Genomic DNA, 25,887 nt, shown 5'->3' with positions numbered 1-25,887 from the left:
ATATTTGTTGCTTAAGCTACCCACCTTCCTTCCTTTTACCTCCAGAAGCAGTGAGAGTAATGTGATGAGATTGGGACATGAGTGACAAGGCTTCATGATAGAGACAGAATTTAAATGATTAGACTTTGGGATGAAAATAGGGAATGCCAGCTTCCTCTCTCAGCCCATAGAGAAGGGCCAAAATGTGAGATTCAAGATGGAGTTTGTGAAAATAAGAAAAGACGGGATGGAGTTGTAGGAACTGAGGTTTGTCAGACAGATGGGATGAAGTCAGTTAGGAAGGACCGTAAAAGACAAGCAGGAGAGTTGATGTGATATTGCTGTGCTGTGAGAAATCACTGGGAGTTCTGGAGCCAGGAATATGGCATAATAACTATTTTGAATTGTCTGTTTTAGAATAAAGTTACCTCAATGACCTTCCTAACTGGCAAAGCAGTAGAAGATTTGTGCAGAATAAAGCAGGTAATTAAAGTTTTGTCATTAAATGTTTTACTGCCCAGGGAGAAACTTCTTCTTCTTAGTTTCCACTGTTGAGTTCTAATTTTGGCATGCCACCAAAGTATTATAGGAAATCATCTGTTTACAAAACACTAAATTGACAAATGGTCCACGTATAGGAAGTTACAACCATCCCTGTGCTAAGCATCTTGCCCATTATTCCCCTAAATGTTCTTTAGTCATGAGCAATTATACTGTGCCTACAGTCCTCCACTCTGACTGCTGCCCCCCTGCAGAGATTAAGGGTGCCTTAAAATTCATCATAAATCTGATTCACAATTATCACCTTAATTCATGTATACTTCAGATTAAGATGTAGGTGGTTGTCCTCTAGCCTGAAAATGTTTCACTTATAACACTGCAACTACATCCAAGTTGAAAGTCAGTTTACAAACCAAGTCTCAAAACAAGTTAAGTTTTATCTGGACATGTGTCTGAGATTCTGTATAAACTCACTCACTTGTATTAGTGAAACTTTATCAAAACTGTTATTCTATAGCTACTTTATCCTGTGAAAGTTGATCACTTGTTTTATTTTTCCAAATCATATTGAAAGAATGAATTGAGATTTTAGATTAAATAAATAATACATTTCATCTAAATTTTTAAAGAATTTGGATAAATAATCCTATTAAACTAGATGGTATTTGTTTATGCTTAGTGCTCTTTTTAGAAAAATGAAATTATCAATTAAAATAATATTAATTTAGTTGTCTACAAAAACAATGTAGAAGTCCCAGGCCATTTCTTGGACATCAAATGCCGTAAGAATAATTTTCATTTTACCAAGTGAATAGTGTCAAAAACCATTTCACAGTGCATTGAAATTTAATCCTTGAAAAAAGCAATATTCTCAATGAAATATAGTGAAATAAGTAATCAAAAATACGAAGTTACACATTATATAATTTTTCTTCAAAAGTAAAACATATTAAGTAACTGCACATCAAAAATCCTTGCTTTAAATGTGCTTTAAATATGAAGATGCACAAAACAGAACTTCATTGCTGATCACGTGAGTGTTTCTACTTGCAGTCAGTATAGGTAAAGTCACATGAATTGTCTGCTGTAGTTTCACTTATGTAACTTGTGCTTGGAAGCCAGACCTGCATTTTAATTCTCAACTCCATCACTAACTGGAATCCTTCCACCGGCGTTAACCTCACTTTCTTCATCTGTATAATGGCTGCTCTAGTATTACTTATCCTCATGAGGTTTGAATAAGGTAATCAGCGTGAAGTAACCTAATAAACTTCACTGTGTGTACAATTATTTATTATTTGAGCTTGTTGTTATTAACACTAAGTCTAGGATAGAGAGAAAATGGTGATACACCTGTATCACTATAAGGTTTCTATCCCTTTTCTGCTCTCCTAGGTTGATCTGGATTCCAGGCATATAGGTTGGGTAACAAGTGAACTTCCAGGAGGGGATAATCACATCATCAAAATTGAATTAAAGGGCCCAGAAAACACACTGAGAGTTCGGCAAGTTAAGGTTCTGGGCTGGAAGGATGGCGAAAGCACAAAGATTGCTGGCCAGATTTCAGCCAGTGTGGCCCAGCAAAGGAACTGTGAAGCTGAGACTCTGCGAGTGTTCAGACTCATTACATCACAAGTGAGTGTCCCTACCACGTATTCGAGCACAGGATAAATTGAAATAATGTGCTACTTCAATAGTAATACCAAGAGGGCAACAGAATATTTTGTAAAACTTGTTAGAGATTGCTGGTTCACATGTTACCCATTTTTCCTTCTCATAGCCCTAAATTCTAGCGTTTCATTTTGCATTCATAATTCTGAGAAGCAGTGGTATGTAGCCAAAGTAGCACAGTAGCATCATAAAACCTGCAGAGTCAGCTGTTGAGTCCTCTGGCCTTCACAGTGGTGACTCCTGCCATTAATTTGCTCTCCCGTTCCTGTGTTCTTCATCAGGTGTTTGGAAAGCTCATCTCTGGAGATGCTGAACCAACGCCAGAACAAGAGGAAAAAGCACTGTTGTCATCACCTGAAGGAGAGGAAAAAGTATACAATGTATTTACTTGTATTTAAAAATATTTATTTCCCTTTCTTATTTTCTTACTTTTGTGAAATCCATGTATTGCTGTGTTTTTTAATAGATATGTGATACTAGTTTCTATGCAGTTAATATTTTTTCCTTTAATTAGAAGGAAGGTGAAGGAACTATCACACATGTGTTTGGTAAATTTTTATTGGAATAACCTGCTCTTTGTACTGTTTCTGAAATTTCTTCTAAAATGCATTTGCCTTACTTAATTGGTCCAAACTAAAGCACCGTATCTAAGAGGAAAACTTCATCCATTTTCAAAAAGAGAAGTCAACCTTGATAGCCCTTTGAAAGATAATTTCAAGGACTCACCTAGGCTAACCCTGTGCCTTCTGATACAGTAGTATCTAAATCATTCACAGTTTTCTCTTTGGGGGTCTGTTAAAAAAAAAATAGCACTTTATAAACACTGGTAATTTTCTTCGGCATCTTTTGGAGGTATCATTTGGATGACTACAAGACTGAGTAACTGCTCATTAAATCAACTAAATTTTAACAAATGGCAGTTCTTTGCTAAACAACTTTGAGAACTGGTACCAAGCTCGCAAAAAGCTTCTGTTCTTAGGTATGAGCAGTCCACCCACCCTCCTCACCCAAAAAAAGATCGACAGGGATACTTTTTAGTATAAAATCAAAGTATTAAATATGTAGAAAATTGCATATGTCATAGGATTCAGAGTACATTGAGATTATTGTGCCCTGGAGTAATCAGACAAGGCTTCTTGGGGGATATTGGACTTGAGTTAGACCTGAAAGAGAATGGATGAAAGTTAGATTAATAGGATGGGAGCAAGGGCACATTGAAGAGGCTGACCTAACATTAGGCATTAAGGTTGAATAGGAAAGGTTATACTAGTTATTGGATGCCTGTGGAATAACATAACTTTTAAGGGAATCATTTCTTAAGTCAGGTTTTTGAAATAAAATTTACATACAGAAAAATTCATCATTTTAAACTATATTATCGGATAAATTTTGACCAGTGCATACAGTGGTGAAACCGCCACAATCAAGCTTTAAAACACACCACTCCCAGAATTTCCCTGATGTTTTTATGCGCTCGATCCCCTCATCTCACTCCTAGCCCCTGACAACCACTGAACTATTTTCTGCCCCTACAGTGTGGCCCTTTCCCAGATGTGATTTAGTGAAACCGTATAGAAAGTAGCCTTTTTATCTGGTTTCTTGTACTTAGTGTAAGAGCATGTGTCAGTAGTTTGTTCTTTTGGTTGCTGAGAAGTAACTGTAATATACTCTTATTATACTCATAATGTAACTCATAATATACTCTTATTATCCTTCTAGTATCAGTAGACTTTATAGTGATAGATCTTCTTTTGTTATGTCTTTCCATATCTTTGCTTCAAGTTTGGTTTGTTCTTTTTCCCATTTCTTAATATCCTAATATGATGACTTGAGACCTTTGTTTTCTCACATAAGTAATGCTGTAATCTTCTAAGGAGTATTTTGTGTCACAAATTTGGGTGTGTTGTGGGTTTTTTTTTTTTTTTTTCATTTCATTCAGTTCAAAATGCTTTCTGACTCCTATTTTGATTTCTTCTTTGACCTCTGGGTAATTTAGAAGTATCTTGTTTAATTTCTAAATATTTGGAAGTTTTCCTGATAGCTCTCTAATATTAATTTCTAGTTTAATTCCATTGTGGTCAAAAACTACACTTTGTCTAATTTCATCCCTTTAATTTTCAGATTGTTGAGACCTGAATTCTGGCTCATAGGACAGTATAGTTCCGTGAATGTCCACGTGCACTTGACAGGGATGTGAACTCTGCTGTTGTTCTGTGAAGGGTTCCACAAATATTAGTTAGTTCAGTTCCTTGATTGTTTTGTTCAAGTCTTTAAGAACCTTACTGATTTGTGTTTGTTTGCTCATTTACTTGTTCTGTCAGGTACAGGAAGAATTTTGAAGTGTCTGACTATATGGATTTGTCTATTTAGATTTTAGTTCACCTGGTTGCCCATTTCAGCTCTCTAATGGGCACCCAAAAAGTTATGATTTTGTAGATTATCAACTTTTCTCATTGTTAAGGTGGGAGTGACATTCTCTTGTGGCTTTCTCTATCCTAAAAAAAGTGAAACCAAGGAGTCATTTTTTTGTTCTCAGAGAAGAGTGATTTGCTTTAGTTTTCTTACCTGTAAAGTAAGCAGAACATCAGATCTTACCTTATGAGGTTTTTGTAAAAATTAAATAAGATTTGTCTGTGTGTGTGTGTGTGTGTGTGTGTGTGTGTGTGTGTATTTATTTCTGTTTGTATATTTATCACTTAAAAGAGTACCAAACACGTGATACGTGCTATGAAACGTCAACCTTCATTTGTATTCTTTTGGTATGTTTCTTTGATTACTGTTGCTGTTAGAGTAGCTTCATTGAAGACCATTATCAGAGTTTTGTTAGGACACTTTCCTTTTAACCAAATGTCATTTTCCAGAGTTGCTCTTCTAATAACCAAATGTAGGATGTGAACTAATAATGTTCATAATTTAGAAATAGATTCAAAGTGACAGAAATTGACTAGATTAAAGAAATACATGAAGAATACTTCTCTGAATTTCTTAAATTCACAAATTTTGTCCTTTTTGTAGTCACTTTAGCCAATAGTGAGTAAATTCACCTTGTAAAACTACCTGCATGATTATTTCTCAAGATACTTCAAAATGTCAAATGTACAAATTTTATTGAAAGAGTTTGCTTTCTTTTTTTTCCTTTTCTATATAAAGGCAACATCAGATGCTGACCTGAAAGAACACATGGTTGGAATCATATTCAGCAGAAGTAAACTGACTAACCTACAAAAACAGGTTGGTTAATAGCCATTTCATTGTCTTCATCAGTTTTTGTTTGTTTGTTTGAAAGTATAAAGCATTTTCCAAAATTTATGGAGGCTTTTTTATGCTGACTCTTTTATAGGTCCTGCCTTTTTCTAGAGAGGAAGGAATATATTGGCATACCTGCATCACTTTAAAGATTTTGTTATGAATGTTAACTTTCTTACCTTGCTGCTCTTTGTTTTTCTCATTTTCAGGTAGATTGTTTCATTTTGGTGTCAAATACCCACCTATATCATATTTCATTTGCATTTCCTGTGTTCCTTTCCCCACTGTTTTTTTGTTGTTGTTGTTGTTGGTTGGTTGATTTTTAAAAAAATTATTTTCCCAAGCAGTTACAATGTTAACTAAACCAGCACTGATATTTTTAATTCAGGAGTTGGGGGAGTAGTAGTAGATTGTTCATATTAATGGTGTGCCTAAGTAACATAAAAATTAGCCCTTCAAAAGTCAAATAAAATACTTTTGAATTAGGTTTTAAATTAGCATATTATTTTAACTTTCAACACCATTAAATCTTTTAAATAAATAACATAAATATATTTGTGCTTTATCTTTTTAACATTCTACTGAGTCTTAGAAGCTACCGGTTGTAGAACATGCAGTTATTTTATGTTATCACTAAAAAAAAAAAAAGCATTGCAGCCAATTACTTTATGAATTGTGTCAGTTGTAAAGCACATGAATAGAAATGGGGGGGGTGCCTTAGAAGTGATTAAATATGGTAATTTGTTTTCATTTGCTATCTTTAACCACAATCAGGGGAATTGGTAACTAGTATATAATTCATTTCTATACTAGTTGATTTTAGGTATTCAGATTTTTAATCATGGTTCCCCTGGTTTTCCTTGTTTTTAAGATGGGTTAAAAGAATAGTACATTGGAGAATTAACTGGGAAAAAGACTATTAGACTGCGTATCAACTAATATTCTTGGGGGGTTTTTGGGGTTTTTTTAACTAGGACTTACACGTATGTTTTTACATTTTCTTTATTTTGCCCTCAAATAGGTGTGTGCTCACATTGTCCAGGCTATCCGCATGGAAGCCACCAGAGTTCGTGAAGAATGGGAACATGCCATATCGAGCAAAGAAAATGCCAATTCCCAGCCCAGTGATGAAGATGCCTCCTCCGATGCCTACTGCTTTGAGCTGCTCTCCATGGTCTTGGCCTTGAGTGGCTCCAACGTGGGCCGACAGTATCTGGCCCAGCAGCTGACTCTGCTCCAGGACCTCTTCTCACTGCTCCACACTGCCTCTCCGCGAGTCCAGAGACAGGTGGCTGGTCATACCACTTACCTTGCGGTTATTTTGTTACTTGAAACTTTGTTAAAAATTACTGTAGCAAAGAGAAGTGGTTTTGGGTTTTTTTGCGGTTTTTGTTACGTTTTGGGTTTTGGATTATATTTTTACTCCATGCTTCTTATTTTTCATTCGTTATAATGAGAATACGGAAGAGCGAAATATGTTTCATTTTCCTGATGTGTTTTTGTGAAGAGTATTCTGGCTACTGAATGTAATTATTACCATGAGATATATAATGTCTTTATAATGATAATGTAAGAGATATGCTTTTTTTCTTGCTGTCCTGGAGTGGTAGTAACCACTTGAGAAATCAAATCGTGTTTAAATCATTTCCCTGTCCTTCTCAAAGCTTTTAAAGTAATGGAATGATAGCTAGACTCATTAAAAAATGAAAACTTTAAAACACCAGTCTTTAAATAGGATTTTTTTTCTTTTCTTCTTCTTACTAGGTGACCTCCTTACTAAGACGAGTTTTGCCTGAAGTGACCCCTAATCGTCTAGCCAGCATTATAGGAGTGAAATCCCTCCCCCCAGCAGATATCAGTGATATTATTCACTCAACCGAGAAAGGAGATTGGAATAAGCTAGGTATCCTGGACATGTTTCTAGGATGCATTGCCAAAGCGCTCACAGTACAGCTCAAAGCTAAAGGAACCACCATCACAGGAACAGCTGGTACCTCCGTGGGCAAAGGAGTTACAACAGTTACCCTTCCGATGATTTTCAATTCCAGGTTGGTCACTGCATCTGTTTTAGTACAGAAATAGAACAGAGTGAGCTACTATTTGGAGAATTAAAACATTTCAAATTTCACCTTGTTTGCTTATTTACCGGAAATGAAAGCCGTAAGTGACTGACCCATGTATAAAAGAGGATACTGTATATAATAAAAGTGTCTTTTCGAATTAGTGGGGAAAGGAAAGTTGGCTGAATATATAACATTAGAATAGTTCCCAAGTACAAAAAAAGATTGTACATCCTCACATCATATACAAAATAAACTTGAGCTCAATTAAAGCTTTATTTATATATTATTTAAACTCAAATAAGACAAATTATAGAATAATGTTTTTATAATCTTCAATTTGTGAAGACCCTTAAACAAAACACAGAACGTGAAAATAACTCACAGATTTGGCTACATAAAAATAGAAATTGATAGACAATACTATTAAATGTTTTAAAATACAAATAACTGACTTGGGAAAAAATATTGCACACTTATATAGTAGGCAGTGAATTATTACTCATAATGTTATAAGAATGACTACAAATCAATGAGAAAAAGACAAAAAACTGATACAAAAACAAATGACAAGAACGGTCAGTTCAGAGAAGAAAAATTACAAATGCCAATAAATAAATGAAAAGATACTTCACTGGTAATCAGAGAAATGTAGATCAAAACAATAGGAAGATGTCCTTGCATTGGCAGCATTATGAAGAAATAGGCACTTTTTTATGACCTCTAATGTAAATTGCTGTAACCTTTTGGGATGTCAGTTTGATAACATATCACTATATTTAAAATGTGCATATCCTTTGACCTACCAATTCTACTTCTTATAGAACTGTTTCTCTCAAAAATGTTCATACATGTGCACAAAGATATATATGCAGGGATGTTTGTTACAGAATTGTGTATAACAGCAGAAAATTGGAGATGTCTGGAATGGTGCTAGGAAAAGAGCCAATTCATGACATTAAGCAGATAGCACCAGAATGTAAATAAGTGTATCCCTTTATTCATCTGGATAGTCTCGCTCGGGGGGGAAAAATGCCAGCTGAACTAAACAGTAGTATGCTCAGCGATGTAATTGGCATACTCCGGTACAAGCTCTTTATTATCTTTATGTGGACTGGTAACAAATAGTCTGTGGTCTCTGGATATAATTCGAATAGCACTGTCCTAGAAGATGTATGCAAAAGTAATATATATACAGTGAAATATTTGAAAGGGAACATATATCGATAGTTACCCTCTTGGGGTTGAAGAGATAGATTATGAGTAATGCGTGTTTTGATTTATTGTCTTTTAAAAAATGCCCTGATTTATTGAATCATTTTAAAAATTAAAATGCATGCTGAAATAACAGTTTTCATCTCATTCATTTGTAACTGTCACTGATTAGCTTGCAAATGCTGACTTTTCTTTGTAGTTACATTCGACGAGGTGAAAGTCATTGGTGGATGAAGGGCTCAACTCCTACCCAGATCTCAGAGATCATCATTAAACTTATTAAGGATATGGCGGCAGTAAGTTCCCATCCCCCGATCATTATGTCAGTGAATTGCCGTAGAAACCTGATTAACAAAAAAGTAGCTTTTTCTACTGAATTGATAGAAGAACATTCTTGTTATTGCTTTACTTACAGGCTCTCTTCATAGGTTCACTGTCGCACCATTTGTCTTCAGTTGGTGATAAATTTGCCCATTGTGTAAACTGTGTTCATTTCAAGCTTCCCAATTCATTTACTTGAGAATTATTACATAAGTCTTCCAAGACTTTAAAACTTAAAAAATAAACCATATTGTCTGAACCCTAAAAAACAGTCTGAGTCCAAGAGCCTAAAGGAAAAAAGGGGCTTTTCAAAGTGATGGTTTCTCATGATCTTTGGTTCTCACGGTTTATCAATGTCCTATGCTGCTGTCTTCAGATGCTTTGCGGGGAGGTCTGGGAGCATGGAGGGAAGAGAATTGCTTCTCAGAATGCCAGGTTCTTACTGGTTGCTCCACGTTAGTTTCCTCACATTCCATTATATTTCCAGGAGTCCAGCCTGAAGAGGGCAGGACACTGCTGTGGATGATACATCCTGAGAGGAAGGGTAGACAGAAGGCATTTTGTAGGAGGAGAAATTTGAATTTGAACTGTCCCTGTAAAGACTAACAGCATGTGGATGTGAGACAAGGAAGGATAGTCTGGGGAAATGTGAAAATCTGTCACTTTTCCCAACAGCATGGACATTTCCTACGTCAAAGAAATGGAGAACTTTTTCAATTCTCAAACAGACTTTCCCAGTATGTTCATTGGATGGAAATATTTAGGAAAGATGTTTGGGAACACCTAAATTCTATAGCAGTTAACATATTCGTGTTTGGTGAAAAACCAAGTTAGCAAATTAAAGTGGTGGTAATTGGAACCCATTTGTGCTCTTGGATTCCAGTAACATTCATCTAAAGCAATTAGCTTAGCTGTATGAATTTCATGTTAAATAGCAAAGTTTCATAATCAAGATTTCTCAATCATAGACACCTTAGTATTTCTGAAATGTTTTTATTTAAGTGTAAGAAAAAATGCCCTTGAACCCTATAGGGAAAGAGTGTTGAGAACCTAAATTTTTATTTCCTTTTCTTTTGAATCATCAAAATAGTGAATAGAAGTTGAATTTTTTGCATGGTTGTGAAGGATATTTATTTTAAAGTATGCTCATTTATCTAAAACCCCACTAGCAAATAAATCTTTCCTTTTTGGAGAGAGATGTTAAAAGAACAGAATTTGCTGCTTTGATTATACATTCTGGTTGCTTATTAAAGTATTGTGTCCTGCTCATTAGGGTCATCTGTCAGAAGCATGGTCCCGAGTGACAAAAAATGCCATAGCAGAAACCATCATTGCCTTGACCAAGATGGAGGAAGAATTTAGATCTCCAGTGAGATGTATTGCAACAACTAGGGTAGGTTTCTTTTCATTTGGTCTATATCATTGCATGTTCTTTTTCAGTAATAGGTTTGAACAAATAATTAGCCAGTTTAATCTACTTTTCTTTTCTCACCAAATATTATATTTATTGAAAAAGTATGAAGGGCTTTTTTAAATTATGAACCAAGCATGGTGTTATTAATATTCACTGCTGTATGTTCTTCATCACTTGTTTTGGTTATTATTTAGGAAGCTAAGGTTAGAAAAGGCTAAATTATCTATATGTCGGTGTACTGTCTCTCTGATGATGTATTTACTGTTAGTTTTAGTGTCAGCGTGAAACTGCGATAGACTGAAGATCCTCCAAAGACAAGGCCGCTACCTGCTCCTTTCAGAGTGGCTCACTTGTCCTAACAGAGCCCCGTGGCCTACTTACTGCATGTGTGGGCCTTACCTAAGCAGAAAGTGTGTGCCTAGGGCGGGGTGGGGCAGAATCTCCTAGGGAGTGAGACTGCATTCTTCAGATGAGACATCTATTGTAAATTTTAACCTGCCAAATTTCTAGTCCCATATACTTCGAAAAGAGATTTGAGATTTCCTTGAAGCAGAACAGTGTGAAGCATTAGGAAGAAGTGAAGGCTGGTAGAAATTGCTTAAGCTAATCCTCAAAAGTTTGAAAAAGAAGATAAATTGTGTCTCCCTTGGGCAGAAAAAGCTAGTTACTGCCATGTTGCCAGTGAGTGTGACGTCTGACAGTGACCCTTTCCCACCCACATGCATTCATTCCTTCATTCGCTCTCCCCTTTCTCCTCTCATACTTCAGTTTTCTTTTTTGGTCCCTCTTTCCCTCTTTCCCCCCCTCTTACTCTTCATCCAGTGACACATGCACTTTTCAGAGCTGAGACAGTTAAGTCATTTTCTATTGTTCAGTAATGAAGAAATATATCATTCTAAGGAAAAATGAGGCTTACCCTTTAAACCTCAGAGAGTTTTAAACTATTTTTAAGGACAGTTTTCTGAAGCTTGTAAGACATTTACTTTTTTCTGACCGAGTGTACCAAGCATAGTGCTAGGCCGTTAGGGGCATACAGAGACTCCTGGGGAACTGTTACTACCCAGCTCCTCATGGGACTGCAAAATTAAACAGCTCCAGTCCTTGGAATCTAATGCCTCAGGCAGATGATACTAGATGGAGAAATGTGTAGAAGGCATCGGTATATTAAATATGAAAATTTATGTATTGCTATGTTGTTTACATAGTAGACCAACAAAGGATAATTTTATGTGTCAGGTAGACAACAGAATGGTTCATCAGAGCAGCAGTCATTTATTCAGTACATATTTGCATACCTACTATGTGCCTGGCACACACAGCAGTGGGCGGGTATGCCTGGTGCCCCATCAGGAACGCTTGAGTGCCACTGGATATGTACACTTTTTCCAGTCCAGCAAGCATTTACTGAGCTATGGTCATGTGTCAGGCAGGCAGTGTTTTGTGTCGTAACCAAAAACTCAGTAGCGTAACAGCCTTTCCCTTCGACAGCTCTGGCTTGCTCTGGCATCACTGTGCGTTCTTGACCAGGACCACGTAGATCGCCTCTCCTCGGGGAGATGGATGGGGAAGGATGGGCAACAAAAACAAATGGTAAGCTCAGAAGTCAAAATACACAGTTAGTGGAACTCCTGAAAAATTGTGTCACATTGCCCAAGCTCCTCTCACAAGTCTTTTTCACCTAGGGTCCCCCTTCATAGTACATTAGGGGATTTAATTACATAAAAAACGTTTCCCACCTGACTATAACTCAATTAAAAGAATCTTTTCCCTTCTTCTCTGAGTCATGTTTGCATCATAGCAAAATGTGATTTCAGCCAGACTCTGATTCTAGATCAAGATTTTGTACTAAATGTGATCAGTCCTACGATAAGAAGGAAATAAAGCAGTAAGAGAGCAGCGTGCTGTACCACTTGCGCACAGATGCACCTGAAGTGGGTTTGATAAGTATCCGTAGGTTCACTGGAATGGAGAACTTTTACATAGGCCCTTTCAACATTTTCGTATTAACATTCAAGTTTCAAAAATGAATTATTTATTTACTCATTTGGCATACAGAATATTTGACTATAATGGGAGAAATTTTCTCAAGTCTCTAAGAAAAGTATACATGTTTATTTTATTAATCATTGAATCCACACAGCACATTAGCTACTGAATTGGGGATTTGGAGGCTTTTTTATAGTAAGTGCATTTGCCATAACTGTTTAATGTTCAGACTCTAAATTCTTAATTGAGTTTTGAGTAACAGTCTGTTCCTGTTGTAAATAAATTACAGTCAGCTTGTATGCATATTTAAGAGTTTCTCATTAATCCGTGGTCACGTATGGAAATGTCTTGTAGCCTATGTGTGATAACCATGACGACGGTGAAACTGCAGCAATCATCTTGTGCAACGTGTGTGGGAACTTATGTACTGACTGTGACAGATTCCTTCATCTTCATCGGCGAACCAAAACTCATCAAAGACAGGTGAAGATGGCTGTATTTACACGCAGAATGGCATCTGGGACATAAAATATATTCAGTAAATTTTGCAATAAATGTGGGAAAGAGACTTGGTGTGATGGGAAAAAACAGACTTTGATCAGAGACCTGGGTGGAGTTCCCAACAGCCTCATTTACCAACTGTGTAAATCAAACAAGTTGTTTAACTTCTGAGACTCAGTCTCCACACTTAAAAAAGTAGGGCTGTTGTGAAGATTAAAGAGATTGGAAATACCTGAAACTTCATAGAATGCTTAGTAAATAAACGCTGTTTTCATTATTGATTAATTGAATTTTATACTTCCTCTTTCAGAGTGATAAATACATTTTTTTCCTTTTCTTTAATGGCATAACAGGTCTTCAAAGAAGAAGAAGAAGCTATTAAGGTTGACCTTCATGAAGGCTGTGGTAGAACCAAATTGTTCTGGCTGATGGCGCTAGCAGATTCTAAAACAATGAAGGCAATGGTGGAGTTCCGAGAACACACAGGTAAAAGAGGATTTAAGATTGAACCAGGCTGTAAATAAAAGATTGAACCATCCCTACCAATTACGATTAAACTGGATGTTAGTTTATTTAATGTGAATAATTTTGAGTGTATTCTAAGTGATTATGACATTATTGATCACCCTCTATATTTTTGTATTTAGTAGACAATAGTCAGTGTTCTATGGCAAACCATTTAGACTAAAAGTCAGGAAAGCTGGTTTGCTTCTAACTAGCTACATGACCTTGGGCAAGTCATTTTATCCTTAAAACATTTTGATTTTTTTCCTAAAGTCTAGTGTACTCCCAGCTTCAGGGTACACTGAATCTTAAAAATTCTCAATTTTCAGCACCTCTATAGTCTGCCATTTGTCTGAATGACACAAATTTCTGATTTTAGAGTTAGGTGTAAACCTGACAGATTTTTAACTCTAAATATGAGTAACTTTTCATGCTGTAATAAGGGCATGGTCTTTCTTTCTCTCACAGTTGATTTTTTTTCGCCTATAATCCCTCCATGCCATTTATTACATGAATAAGTGTTCTAATGTTTGAACTATCATTGTATTCATAACATAAACTAGCCTTTAAAAAAACATTTTCTGTAGTAAATATTGCTAAATTCAGTTATTTAAATTTTTTGTATCTGTTTAAAAATGACCTTGGTCTGTATTTTTCAAATCTTGTTCTTTTTCCTTTTAGTCTGTCTTTGTTTTGTGGATTCTGTTCCTTATTTGACTATTTTAAACATATTTAATTTCCTTTTCAAATTGTTCTATTATCTTTAGTTCCTTGGGTGAGAATTCTTCTGTTTTTCACTTTACATATTCTCTGATGATAGGTTACTTTTCTCCTCTGCCTTGTAATACTATCATTGTGGAAAGGTACTTAGTGATTTCCCTTTCTTCTGCGTATTTCCATTTAGTTTCTGTTGTTGTATTTTGTCTGATTCCATGCTTTTGTAGTGAGGGGCTACCTAGCTGCTTGACCTACTGTCTTGACTAGAAGCCTGGTCTGTTTCTATTTACTGAAAATGTATAAGTAAATCAGTTAATAATTTATTTGGCTTCACGTAGCTCTTTAGTTTCTTATCCTTTAGTGTGTGTGTGATTATTTACTTTGTAATTAGGGCAGCTTACAACCTTTCAGCTGTAAAACTGCCAGGCTGATTTCTCAGAAATAGCAACTGATAGAAACCTGTTTTGCTTGGTTTTTTTTTTTTTTTTTCCAATTAGCTGTATTGAAATAGGTAGAAAACATATCCTTGAGGATGATTTTTCTTCTTCTGCTTGAACCTAGGCAAACCCACCACAAGTAGCTCGGAAGCATGCCGTTTCTGTGGTTCCAGGAGTGGCACCGAATTATCCGCTGTTGGCAGTGTTTGTTCTGATGCAGATTGCCAGGTGCGTGTAGATGAAGCCCTCACAGTAACCATGTGTTCCCTCATGACACCCTAATGTCATATAAATTAGAGTTTGAGCTCAGCATCACTTTTGTTTTCTAAATTAGTGTATTACCCTTGTGAAGAGTGAAATGCTTTATCAAGGCTGGAGAATGGATCAGATAAGGCTCTCAGGTTAAAATCAGTAGACTGCATTTCCTTTGCCTCTTACATATTTTATTCACTTGTTTCCCTAAAATAAACTTCCAGTATCTGAAAGTTCTTTAGTCCTGAACATCTGTACACATTCCATGCTATCCAAATATGTTTGATTCTTCAATTTAGTTAACAGGAATTGGGATAGTGTTCAGACAGTGAAAGATAGCTATATATTTTTTTTTAAATCCTCGTTTTGGTGAGGGGTAGGTGGTGATAGGATGATTATATGTCAGGAATTTTTTTTTTGCTTCGTGGCTATGCATGATAACATATAGATTGAAAGTGCATTTCACTTTTTAATCAGCATTCCCTTTATGTGGAATGAAATTTTTTAAATCACTTTAAAGAGAAATAGACTTTGTTAATAATTCTAAGTTATATACAAACAAAGAATAAAAATAACAATTTTATTTCACCACAACATGTTTCCTATGGGAAAAATATCTTGGAAAATTAATATAATGGATATAATTACCAGGATGTATGACTTTTTTTGATATTTTCTGTGCCGTTGTAATCCATCCTTCACAGGAGTATGCTAAGATCGCCTGTAGTAAGACGCATCCTTGTGGCCATCCATGTGGAGGCGTTAAAAACGAAGAGCACTGTCTGCCCTGCCTACACGGCTGTGATAAAAGTGCCACGGCCCTGAAGCAGGATGCCGACGACATGTGCATGATCTGCTTCACCGAAGCACTCTCGGCAGCACCGGCCATTCAGGTTGTCTCCGCTTTTAAAGTGTTAAGTGTGTCGAGATTTCTAAACAGGAAATATAAATATACTTGTCAAATAAACAGATGGTTGGATCTTTCTTATACCATTGGGAGAAAATGTCCCACTAATATCCACCAGTGAATTAAAGAGCAGATTCTGTCTCTGCATGTTCTGTCTCCATCTTGTATGCTGAGCTTTAATTCGTGACTTGTGTGAGCCTGTATAATCAGCAGAATGTATGAAATGTTCGTAAGGGAGAAAATAGTAATTAGATTATCCAGTAGTTTCTCCCTTCTTAACTTCCAAAATCCGGCATGGTATTCTGTAGCGTTATGTAACTGATCTCTGCATAATGATATATATCCCTGTATCCATAATGTGTATTAGTAAATTATAGAAGTTATAATTTGCTAAATACGTTTTTTGAAAATTTACTACTTGTTTATATTTTCAGTTCTTGTGACTTCAAGATAATGAATATTCTCAAAAACAAATCTTATATCTTTAAATCAGTAATTTCCTCTTCTTTCTGTGAGATACAGTATTGAGTAATTTTACATTTCTCCCAAACCCAGCTCACACTCTGTAAGGTGGCATTAACATATGAATGGTAAAAAATTGGGAGAAGCTGAAGACCTAGTTCCTTATGTCCCATGACTGGTAGAGAAGTGCTGAAATGTCATTGTACTAAATTTCTAGATTTTTCTCATACCTGCCTTAGGTAGTACTTCCTACATTAATAATCTGCCAGTTACCCAACTGTTTATTCTTATTACATTTGCTTACATTCTTCTGTTTTCTTTACTTAAGCTGGACTGTAGTCACGTATTCCACTTACAGTGCTGTCGACGAGTTTTGGAAAACAGATGGCTTGGTCCAAGGATAACATTTGGATTTATATCTTGTCCCATTTGCAAGGTATGGAAAGAATCAGATATTATCTACTTTCTATTTATTTTCATCTTTATCTTTCATCTTTCAAAATAAACGTGTCAGCATCTCTCGGTGTCCTTTTCAGTCTGCTTTTTACCACCAACCCTCAGTTTCTGCTCTCTTCATCCAGGTGGTACCTGAGAATATGATAAGATCTCTCTATTATAATGCATTTTCAAAACAGTAATTGTCCATTACAAGCTGATTAAATTATACTAGTGCATCAGAAAGTTCATTCAGCTATCACCATGCATTGAAAGGCACACATCACTACTTCCAGACCCTTCGGGAGTTCAGACCATGTGGCATGTCAGTGGGTGACTACCAAAAAGAAGAATGAGCCTGTGGTGCTGGTAGATGTGATACCGGCCATGAAAGAGTGAAACTTGAATTTTAAATACCATTACGACAGATTCTTTTAGAGCTTAGGTAAAATAAGGATAAAATTCTTGACATTTTGACACATTTCTACAAAGATAGTAAGCAAAGTAGCAAGTTGTTTTGGCAGGTAATAATGTTTAACAAAAAGCTTTTGTTTAATAATGGCTTTGCAGACTGGTGTATAAGGTATAACATGGAAATACTTAGCACAATACTTGCTTAGGCTGCGCAGTGTTCAAGAAGATTGTGGTATTTTCTCTCCCTTCTCATTTGGTGTCACAAAGAAAAGCCACATTTAGGAAATGGTACGTGAAAGCGGTTACGGTTTGTTCATTTCTATTACCTGACATTCCGCCTACTCCTAAGGAACCAACACACACACACAGACACAGACAGACACACAGACACAGACACACACACACACACACGGATATTTTTAGTAGCAAGGTAACCTTTTATTCCCAGAACACCTAAGGCAGCAAGAGATATATATTTCATACTCAGGGGCATAAAGCTAATACGATGGAATTTTCACGTTCTGTGCCCCACTGGCCCCCACTTTCCCTGCTCTTGGGAAAATATAAGCTTGTGAGGACTTTACAAGATTATTTTTGAATGGCTTTTTATTTAGAAAATGTTTGGTTAGCACAGTGCTTGGCACTTTAGTCACACTGTTTATTGAATTAATAAATCAATGGTTCTGTTAGAGAATGTTCTTTTTCTTTAATTTCAGAACAAAATTAATCATATAGTGTTAAAGGACCTGCTGGATCCAATAAAAGAACTCTATGAGGATGTCAGAAGAAAAGCTCTAATGAGATTGGAATATGAAGGTCTGCATAAGAGCGAAGCTATCACAACTCCTGGTGTGAGATTTTATAACGACCCCGCTGGCTATGCCATGAATAGATACGCATATTATGTCTGCTACAAATGCAGAAAGGTATGCTGTTAATCATAACATGAAATTTTAAGACTTAGAGATTACCGGTGTAAGTTGAATTATTCTAGTCTTAAGTCTAAAGTTAAAAATACAAGTTTGGTACTATGTTTCATATAGAATTTATTGACTTAATTTGTTTAGGGATTTTTTTTTTAACATATACAAAGTGTTTCCAAAACATGAAATATTTCTGTACACAATCTACTTCCTGTCAGTAATAACCTCTTGTTTGCCAAATCCAGTTGGTTCTTAAATAAACTTCTCTTGTTTGACTCTTTTGACCATTCCCTCCTTAAAATTCTTATGCCCTTGGCTTCTAGGACAAGACTCTCTTTGGTATCTTTCTTCCTTTCTGGTCATTTGTCTTTAACTCCCTCACGGAGTTCCGTTTCATTCACCTACTCCTTACATATTTGTTCCCCAGCCCTCCGTTCTTGCCTCATGGTTCCTCCTTCCCTCGGGCGACCTCCTGTCCGCTCTTGCCTCCGCTACCACCTGTGTTGTTCTGACCCTCCAGTAGTTCTGAGATTGAGAAACAAATATCCGACTGCCTACCAGACATTTGAATTTCTCAAAAATACTTCCAAGTCTACATGCCCATTATTGATTACATTTATCGACTTTGACTCACTATCCAGTCTGTTTTAACAAAGTCCTATCAATTTTGCCTCCAAATCTCTTCTGAGTTCTTTTTTCCTTTCTATTACATCTTCAGCAACCCTAATCATTTGCTTTGGTAGTTACAGTGGCCTTCTTCCTGGACTCCTTGTATGGAGCCCTAACCCCTCCCTTTCATGCTTTACACAGACACTTAGAGTTTTACCCGGAGATTATTTTTAGATCTCAGATCTGATTGTCATTGTTGTGCTGAAGCCCATTCCCCTCTCAAGTCTCATCTCCCGATGTGCTGCCATTTGTGCCCTGTGCAACGAAACTCTGAGCAGCTTGCAGTTCCCCAGACCGGGCCATGTTTGCTCACTTGCCACACCCCCACACCAGCACGTGGGCTCCTCTCTTCGTGGAATGTTCTTCTCTGCCTCCTACTCTGCACCTGGCTCTCACCTGCCACCCACCCACACACTCTTACCAGTAGCCAGGTCGGTCTGGTCACACTTCCGGGAGTTAACACTTCAAGCTCTGGACCCCACCTGTAGCTTTACACAGGCCTTTTATAGGCTGCCAGTTTTACACTTTGCAACATCATATGCAAATAAAGTACAACAGAAGTTAACCAACCAGGAACAAGCTTTGTAGAAATAGACTAATCAGGAGTGAGCTCCATGCAAATGAACTACTACAAATGGACCAATCAGCAGTTAGGGAAGTGGACCAATCGGAAGTGAGAGTAATAACCAATCAGGAGTGAAGGAAATAACCAATCAGAAGTGAGCTCAGGGAACCAATAGAATTCTAGATGTAAGTTTGCCACTTTAGAGGCAAAAAGTGAGAGACAGCCTCTGGGCCAGGGAACTGGTCGGTGCTGGGAGGAAAGCAGTGGCCCTGCCTCGGGGTCCTTCCGGTCTTTTTATGGGGCTTCCTGCCTCAGCCTCCCTGCCACCACCACACCACACCATTTGGACGTCTTGCATACATCATCATAGCACTCGTTGCTCTGCGTCACGGTAACTGGTTCTCTTGTCTCTCTGTCCCACTTGGTAAGTTCCATGAGGACAAAGACTGTTTTTTCACTACTCTCTCTCCAGTACTTGGCATTTATTAGACACTAAGCTAATTAGGGAATGAGTAAATGAATGAAGGAATCAATACATGAAAGATGCATAGTCTCCCAAAGTAACAAAAAGAAAATGCAGATAACGAATGAAAGGCTGAGGAGGTAGATGATAGCCAGAAAAGCAGACAGGTGCACACACCCAGGGAAAGCCCTTCAGTGTACATCTGTGAATCGTGTACTGTTACAAATAGTAAAATATTACTTCTGTGCGTCGGACGTACTAAACATCATCAGTGAACATCATGCTACCACACTGGGTGTCAGTCAAATGTCCAGAAAGGCAAGCAGAGAATCTGGAAAAGTGAAAGAGCTGGAATAGGCCAGGACACATGAGATACTTCTGAGGCCTGATTTAGCTGGTAGATGACTGTTTGTAACCTCTGTATTAATGAAGCCTGTCTTTTGACCTGTTTTTCTAGTACAGATAAAAGATTTATATTGACTCATCTTACTTATTCCTAATTATGGACATAGTTTTTTGACTATAAGACATACTGTGTTTGCAGATTGCACCAGTTAGAATTGGCCTAAATAATTTTGTGCCCAGAGCAAATGCAAATAAATTATTGTGATAATTTCATTTATTCAAGTATCTGTATTGGATACTGTTGAGTTCCTGCATATAATGTAGTTTTATAAGTATGAGCAGTATTCTGAACAGAATTATCAAATTTGCCTTTCCTTTTAAAAAATTTTTATATGATCAAAATGGATTTTTTTCTTTCCCATTACCCTCAGGATTATAATTTTATACTAAAGTTTATTTTAGGCATATTTTTAAAGCAGCAGAAGGGAATATGTTATTTAATATTTCAAAATGAGGAAAACTATTCAAACTTTTTACCCTGAAAAAGCATAGTTTCTCTTTACCATTTAATATCCTATTCTTGATATTTATTTGGAATATTATACATTCTTTTATCTTTTTCTTTGACGGTAAGTACAGTGTTTGAACTTCCTATGGTAAGCGTGAATCCATTCATGCTTTATTCATGAAGTAGCTTTATTTCTTACCCTGCTGTGCCCTGTGGGCAGTAGCGTGGACACCCACTTACCATTGCAAGGGACCGTTTAACAGGCAGTAGTGTTTCCGAAGACCTCTCAAGCTAGCGTCCACTGCACCCATGCTGCTCCACCCACGCAGTGTTTCCTGTTCCTGCTGTGATCTCACTGTGTTCTCTCCCTAGGCGTATTTTGGGGGCGAAGCTCGCTGCGATGCTGAGGCTGGACAAGGGGATGATTATGATCCCAGGGAGCTCATTTGTGGGGCCTGTTCTGATGTGTCCAGGGCTCAGGTGGGCAAAACATTTCATTAGAAAGGACAGTTTAGAAACATTAAACTTACGTTTTTTTAAGTAATAATGTAACTAATATGATGGGGATGGTATAGCAGGTTTTTTTCCCCTGTGTTTTCTGATGTTTGTATAGCAGTGTATAATTTTCCAAATCACTTTGTGCATATTATTTCTTTTGCATTTTATAATTTCATCTCATAAAATAATCAACCATATTTTGACAAGTAATAAATTTACTTCCTTCCTTTTCTTTAACCTACAGTCACAAACTTTTAAGTTTTCCTGTCTTCAATGAAATCTTCACTATGAGTCCATCTATGAGGTTGAGAGATGAAATATTATTAATTTTTTAATTTGGCTAACCAAGAAACGTTCACAAGGAGATTCAGTGGCTTGCTTTTTAAATAATAGTAGTTATGATGGAGCTGAGATTAGAACTTGTGGCTTTGTCCAGACATTTTGGGCAAAGGAACACATTTATTCAATTTTTTTAATGTTATGTATCATCAGGTTTTCAATCAGTTTCAAGAGCTATGTATACTCTCAAAATACGAGCCGTGTATATGACTGTCTTAAGTATAGTTGAAGTAGACTTGACATAATCTTGTGTCTGTTTTCTTTTGCTGTAGATGTGTCCAAAACACGGCACAGACTTTTTGGAATATAAATGCCGCTACTGCTGCTCGGTGGCTGTCTTCTTCTGTTTTGGGACAACACACTTCTGTAACGCTTGTCATGATGACTTTCAGAGAATGACTAGCATTCCTAAGGAAGAACTACCACACTGTCCTGCAGGTATGCTTTTTGTATTTTTGAATATGATTATGATGATATGGTATCTAGTTCTATCTAATGATCACATGAGGACACTTTGTTTCCAGTGGCAGAAATCAGGTTCAAACCATCCTAAAGAAACAAAGGGAATTCCTCGGCCCTTGTAAGGAAGCGTCCTTCTGGGTGAGGTAGAAAGTGAGGTGACCGCGGTGAGTGAAAGGTCCTGAGCTGTAATGAAGCAGATGGCTTGGGGACCGAGAAGGAAGTCAGCTAAGGATTAGTAGCATTTCTGTTCAGCCCTGAAGGGCCATGTGAAGTTTGAAATTATAAACTGATAAGAGAACCATTTAAAGGGATTTTGTGATTTTTTTTTTAAAAGCCTGGAACCAGCATCATAAAGTGGGCGAGTGATTTGATCAGGAATGGCTGGGATTGGCAGCGTAGTGAGTATCAGAAAGCCACGGGGATTAAAGAAGCCATTGAGAATACAGGGGAGATAACTGTGGAGGTAAGGGTGACGGAAAGTGAAGATGAAACCAAAAGGAAGCTGAAAAAGTGGGACGAGATCAGGAGGCTGGTGACGACAGTGAGGCCGAATGCCAGGCTTAACAGAAGGGAGAGAAGCAAAGGAGAGGCAGATGTGACCACAGAAGAGAGTTTTACACAAGATAGATCTGAAATGAGTGCAAATATGTGCAAAAGTACATAAACCACAATGTGCAATGTTGTCAAGGCTGGGAAATGCTCTCATCCGTTGCTAATCAAAGTGCGAATAAGCAGAATCCTATGGTGCCTCTCAAAACTGCAAGTATATCTACCCTTTAACAGTCCCGTTTCTGGGGATATACCTACATATGTGAGGAAAGTAAAAAAGAGCAAATAGACAAGGTTATTCATTGCATCATTGTTTATAATAATACAAATTTGTGAGCATTGCAAGTATCCAGTAGGAGGTTGGTAAAACACTAAATACTCTGCACCATTGAAAAATGAGGGAGACTGAGGATGGAGTTTCTAGGTACTGATGCAGAAAGATCTATAGGAGATACTGTTCAGTGAAAGACCAAGTTACTGAGCAGCGTATATAGTTTGTTGCCTTTTGTAAGAAAGGGAGAAATGACAATATTTACTCGTACTTATTTCTATTTACATTTTAAAAAACACAGGGAAGATACACTGGTGCGATTTGCAGTGGGAGATAGTGATACGCTTTATAGTTTATAACATGAATAATTGCCTTTCTCACAAACCTCTGGTGACCCATCCTGGGGCCACATGCCTGCCATTGTCGGAGGCAGCCCTGACCGCTGCTCTTGTGCCTGTTCGCTGAAACCAGCAGGGGGCTTCTCCCGCTGAGATTCGCTGCCTGCAGTCTGCAACTCACCTTCATGCCTTGGTCTTCCCCTTATATGGAACTTCCCTTATATTCGTCTAGACCAGGCCACCGTTTGTCGTCATTAACAGTAACCATAGCTAACCTTTATTGACTGTTTATACTGTGCCAGGCTAAGAGCTTCATAAACGCTAGCCTTTTATCCCTCATGTTTGCCTTCTTTTACGTGAGAGGAGTTTTTAAAGCTGGAAGAGGTAAATTGAGATCTCATTCGCCATCAATCTGGATAACCTCATTCCATCCAATCTCATCATGCTTTTCTCTCAAGCAAAATCAAAATTTACATTTACTGTTTTGGAAACCAGCGGTAGGAAACTAGTGCATAGTTCTGTTCCTTCCTCTCTGTTAATAAGACTCTGCATTCAAGTGTAAGCCCAGCCTGTGTTCCCTGCACAGAGTAGCTCTTCGCTTATAAAGCAGCAGAAATCCTTTTTAAATGATACGAAACAGGTGACATGAGGCCCATTAACATAACAAATCTTTCAAAACATAGAAAAACACAGGTTTTTTTGCACACTTTTAAGCCTAGTTTGATTATTATCTACAAATATGTATCTTCCCCTAAGTGTTTCTTTCTGGATTATGACATTTTGAATTATTTTACCATTCATGTCTTTCAGTTGAATAATTTCCATTTTTTACTGATCTCCTTTTAGATAGTTTTTAATGTAACACTAATAATCAGTCTTCCCACTTGACCAGCGTCTGCTTTTCCTTCAGAGAAGATAGAAGGATAACATGGCTTATTTACACTTCAGTTTGTTGTTACTTGGAGGAAAGCGTTCTATATAAAAGTCTTCATATTTTCTTATCCAGAATAATTTTCTGCTAGACTACAGTGAGAGATTTTTGTGACCATCTTGTTCATTGCTCTTTGCATTAAGATGGTATACCTAATTTACCTATTAATAGAAAAAGATCTATAGCTCAGAGTGGTTATCTTTAGGCAGGATGTCGTGGGTAAGGGACCCTATCCCTTCCTGTTATATGTATCTGGTATGTTGAATTTTTAATGGTGAATGTTTTTACTTTTGTACTTAGAAGAAAATAATGTTTTATACTTAACTTTGTATTTGCATAACCGTAGTCAAGTTACTTCTTTGAGTAACTTATCAGTGGTTAGTATTTACCTTAGGTTTGTGTGTATGTGTGTCTGTGTGTGTGCGCTTTTAATTGTATTCTTTTGCCTCCTTCAAAATTTACACAGGTCCCAAAGGCAAACAGTTGGAAGGAACTGAGTGTCCTCTCCATGTTGTTCATCCACCCACCGGGGAAGAGTTTGCTCTGGGTTGTGGCGTGTGCAGAAACGCTCACACTTTTTAGAACACTCAGACTCCTTTGTCTACAAAGAGAAAAGTTGCCTTCATCCCCCAGGCGGATGCGGTGAAGTTTAAACTCTGCTCAGGATAAGGACGGGACCATTTTTACATCCATGAAAACTTACCATTCACAGTGCAAGAAGGATGCCAAATACATGTACATAATTCTTGCTGTGGACAGTTTCCCCATTCTTTCAGTTTATCTTCTTTTGAACCAAGACATCAAATTTGTGAGGTGTTTGCATGTGGCCATTACCGTCATTGGCCTGTGAAACATTGGACATTCATAGATAATTGATAACAAAGAATTGCCATGCCCATGGACTACGAATGATGCTGGCTTTCAAGCAAAAAAGAAAAATAATCATTGTTTATTGTATACTGCCTTTTTGTAATCCTGTACAATTGCATCACGGGTGGGGATAAAAAGAGGAATATTCTGGTTTATTTCCTAGACTGTTATTTAAAAAAAAAATTGTGTTAGGACAGCATATAAATGTAATAAGTATCACACTGTATATAAAGATATCAATGTTTGTCCTGTATAAGAATTACTAAATTACAAATGCAGTTTCATTTAAACTTCTAGGTTAAGTTTGAGCCTGAAATTTTAATGAAGTGCAATACTGAGTGTGCCTCATTATCTTGCAGCTGTAAACATAATGGAATGTACATGTCAATAAACCACTGTACATTTTTATACAGTGATAAAGTCTAACAAGTGTGTAAAGTGTTGCTTGAGAAACAAAATTTAAGTACCTTAATGTAAGGACTAAAACTCTATCCAATTTTCCTTGGAAAGAAATTTGCTAACACAGCACAATCATGACTTTCAGAACTGTTAGGGAAAATAAGAGTAGTAATGAAGTCAGTAAAGTGGAATCTTAATCAAACACTGGATTTATATTCACAAACAGGCATATGCCAGAGATGGAAGAAAACACTTAGGAAATTGACCAACCTCCATCTTATTAACCCCACTTGTTTTAACTTTTCTAACATCAACAAAATCACAAGTCTTTCCTTTATCTATTGTAGACTGTGTGTTTTGGTAGACCTTTTTTACATTTAGCTCATAAAATTGGCAAATTGTTGGTTTATGATGGATCATAAATCAGATGACATTTATTTCATAGAGCTGACATAAGTTTTGACCAGTTCTGTTCTGAAGTCCCCAGTTGAAAATACATAATTTGTCAATATACATTATTTTAATGACATTTGTTAAGCATTTGTGAGAAATTTAAAATAATCTTTGCCTTTAAGGGACTTAAAATATAAACAAAAGATCAAATCTGAGCACAGATAACTATTTAGAGAATCTTATAATAAATTGCATAAAATGTCCAAGCCAAATGCTTCAGGGTTTAGGAAAGATTGTTATCGGTGGTTTCTGGTTTTGTCTTTGTTGTTGGGAAGGTTAGGT

General features: G+C 36.9%; 1 protein-coding gene across 7 annotated transcripts in view; it reads left to right on the top strand.

Moving 5' to 3' along the window:
• MYCBP2 (MYC binding protein 2) overlaps positions 1 to 25,182 on the top strand; it is a 225,959-nt gene extending 200,777 nt beyond the window's left edge. For 6 of the 7 annotated variants that reach the window (XM_074378366.1, XM_074378367.1, XM_074378364.1 and 3 more), the window contains 18 exons: positions 397 to 462; positions 1,876 to 2,115; positions 2,433 to 2,531; positions 5,302 to 5,382; positions 6,419 to 6,685; positions 7,162 to 7,445; positions 8,872 to 8,968; positions 10,267 to 10,386; positions 11,896 to 11,997; positions 12,748 to 12,876; positions 13,248 to 13,380; positions 14,677 to 14,780; positions 15,509 to 15,697; positions 16,502 to 16,609; positions 17,739 to 17,948; positions 20,868 to 20,975; positions 21,605 to 21,770; positions 24,350 to 25,182. In XM_074378366.1, the coding sequence (XP_074234467.1) occupies positions 397 to 462; positions 1,876 to 2,115; positions 2,433 to 2,531; positions 5,302 to 5,382; positions 6,419 to 6,685; positions 7,162 to 7,445; positions 8,872 to 8,968; positions 10,267 to 10,386; positions 11,896 to 11,997; positions 12,748 to 12,876; positions 13,248 to 13,380; positions 14,677 to 14,780; positions 15,509 to 15,697; positions 16,502 to 16,609; positions 17,739 to 17,948; positions 20,868 to 20,975; positions 21,605 to 21,770; positions 24,350 to 24,465 (2,619 nt within the window). In that variant the 3' untranslated portion in view covers positions 24,466 to 25,182. The remainder of the gene's footprint in view (positions 1 to 396; positions 463 to 1,875; positions 2,116 to 2,432; positions 2,532 to 5,301; positions 5,383 to 6,418; positions 6,686 to 7,161; positions 7,446 to 8,871; positions 8,969 to 10,266; positions 10,387 to 11,895; positions 11,998 to 12,747; positions 12,877 to 13,247; positions 13,381 to 14,676; positions 14,781 to 15,508; positions 15,698 to 16,501; positions 16,610 to 17,738; positions 17,949 to 20,867; positions 20,976 to 21,604; positions 21,771 to 24,349) is intronic. The other variant, XM_074378365.1, reaches the window with a different exon arrangement.
• The last annotated feature ends 705 nt before the right edge of the window (positions 25,183 to 25,887 follow it).

The sequence above is a fragment of the Camelus bactrianus genome, chromosome 14, assembly GCF_048773025.1.
Source record: "Camelus bactrianus isolate YW-2024 breed Bactrian camel chromosome 14, ASM4877302v1, whole genome shotgun sequence".
In the NCBI taxonomy this organism is placed as follows: domain Eukaryota; kingdom Metazoa; phylum Chordata; class Mammalia; order Artiodactyla; family Camelidae; genus Camelus; species Camelus bactrianus.
This window is presented reverse-complemented; position numbering and strand designations above follow the sequence as displayed.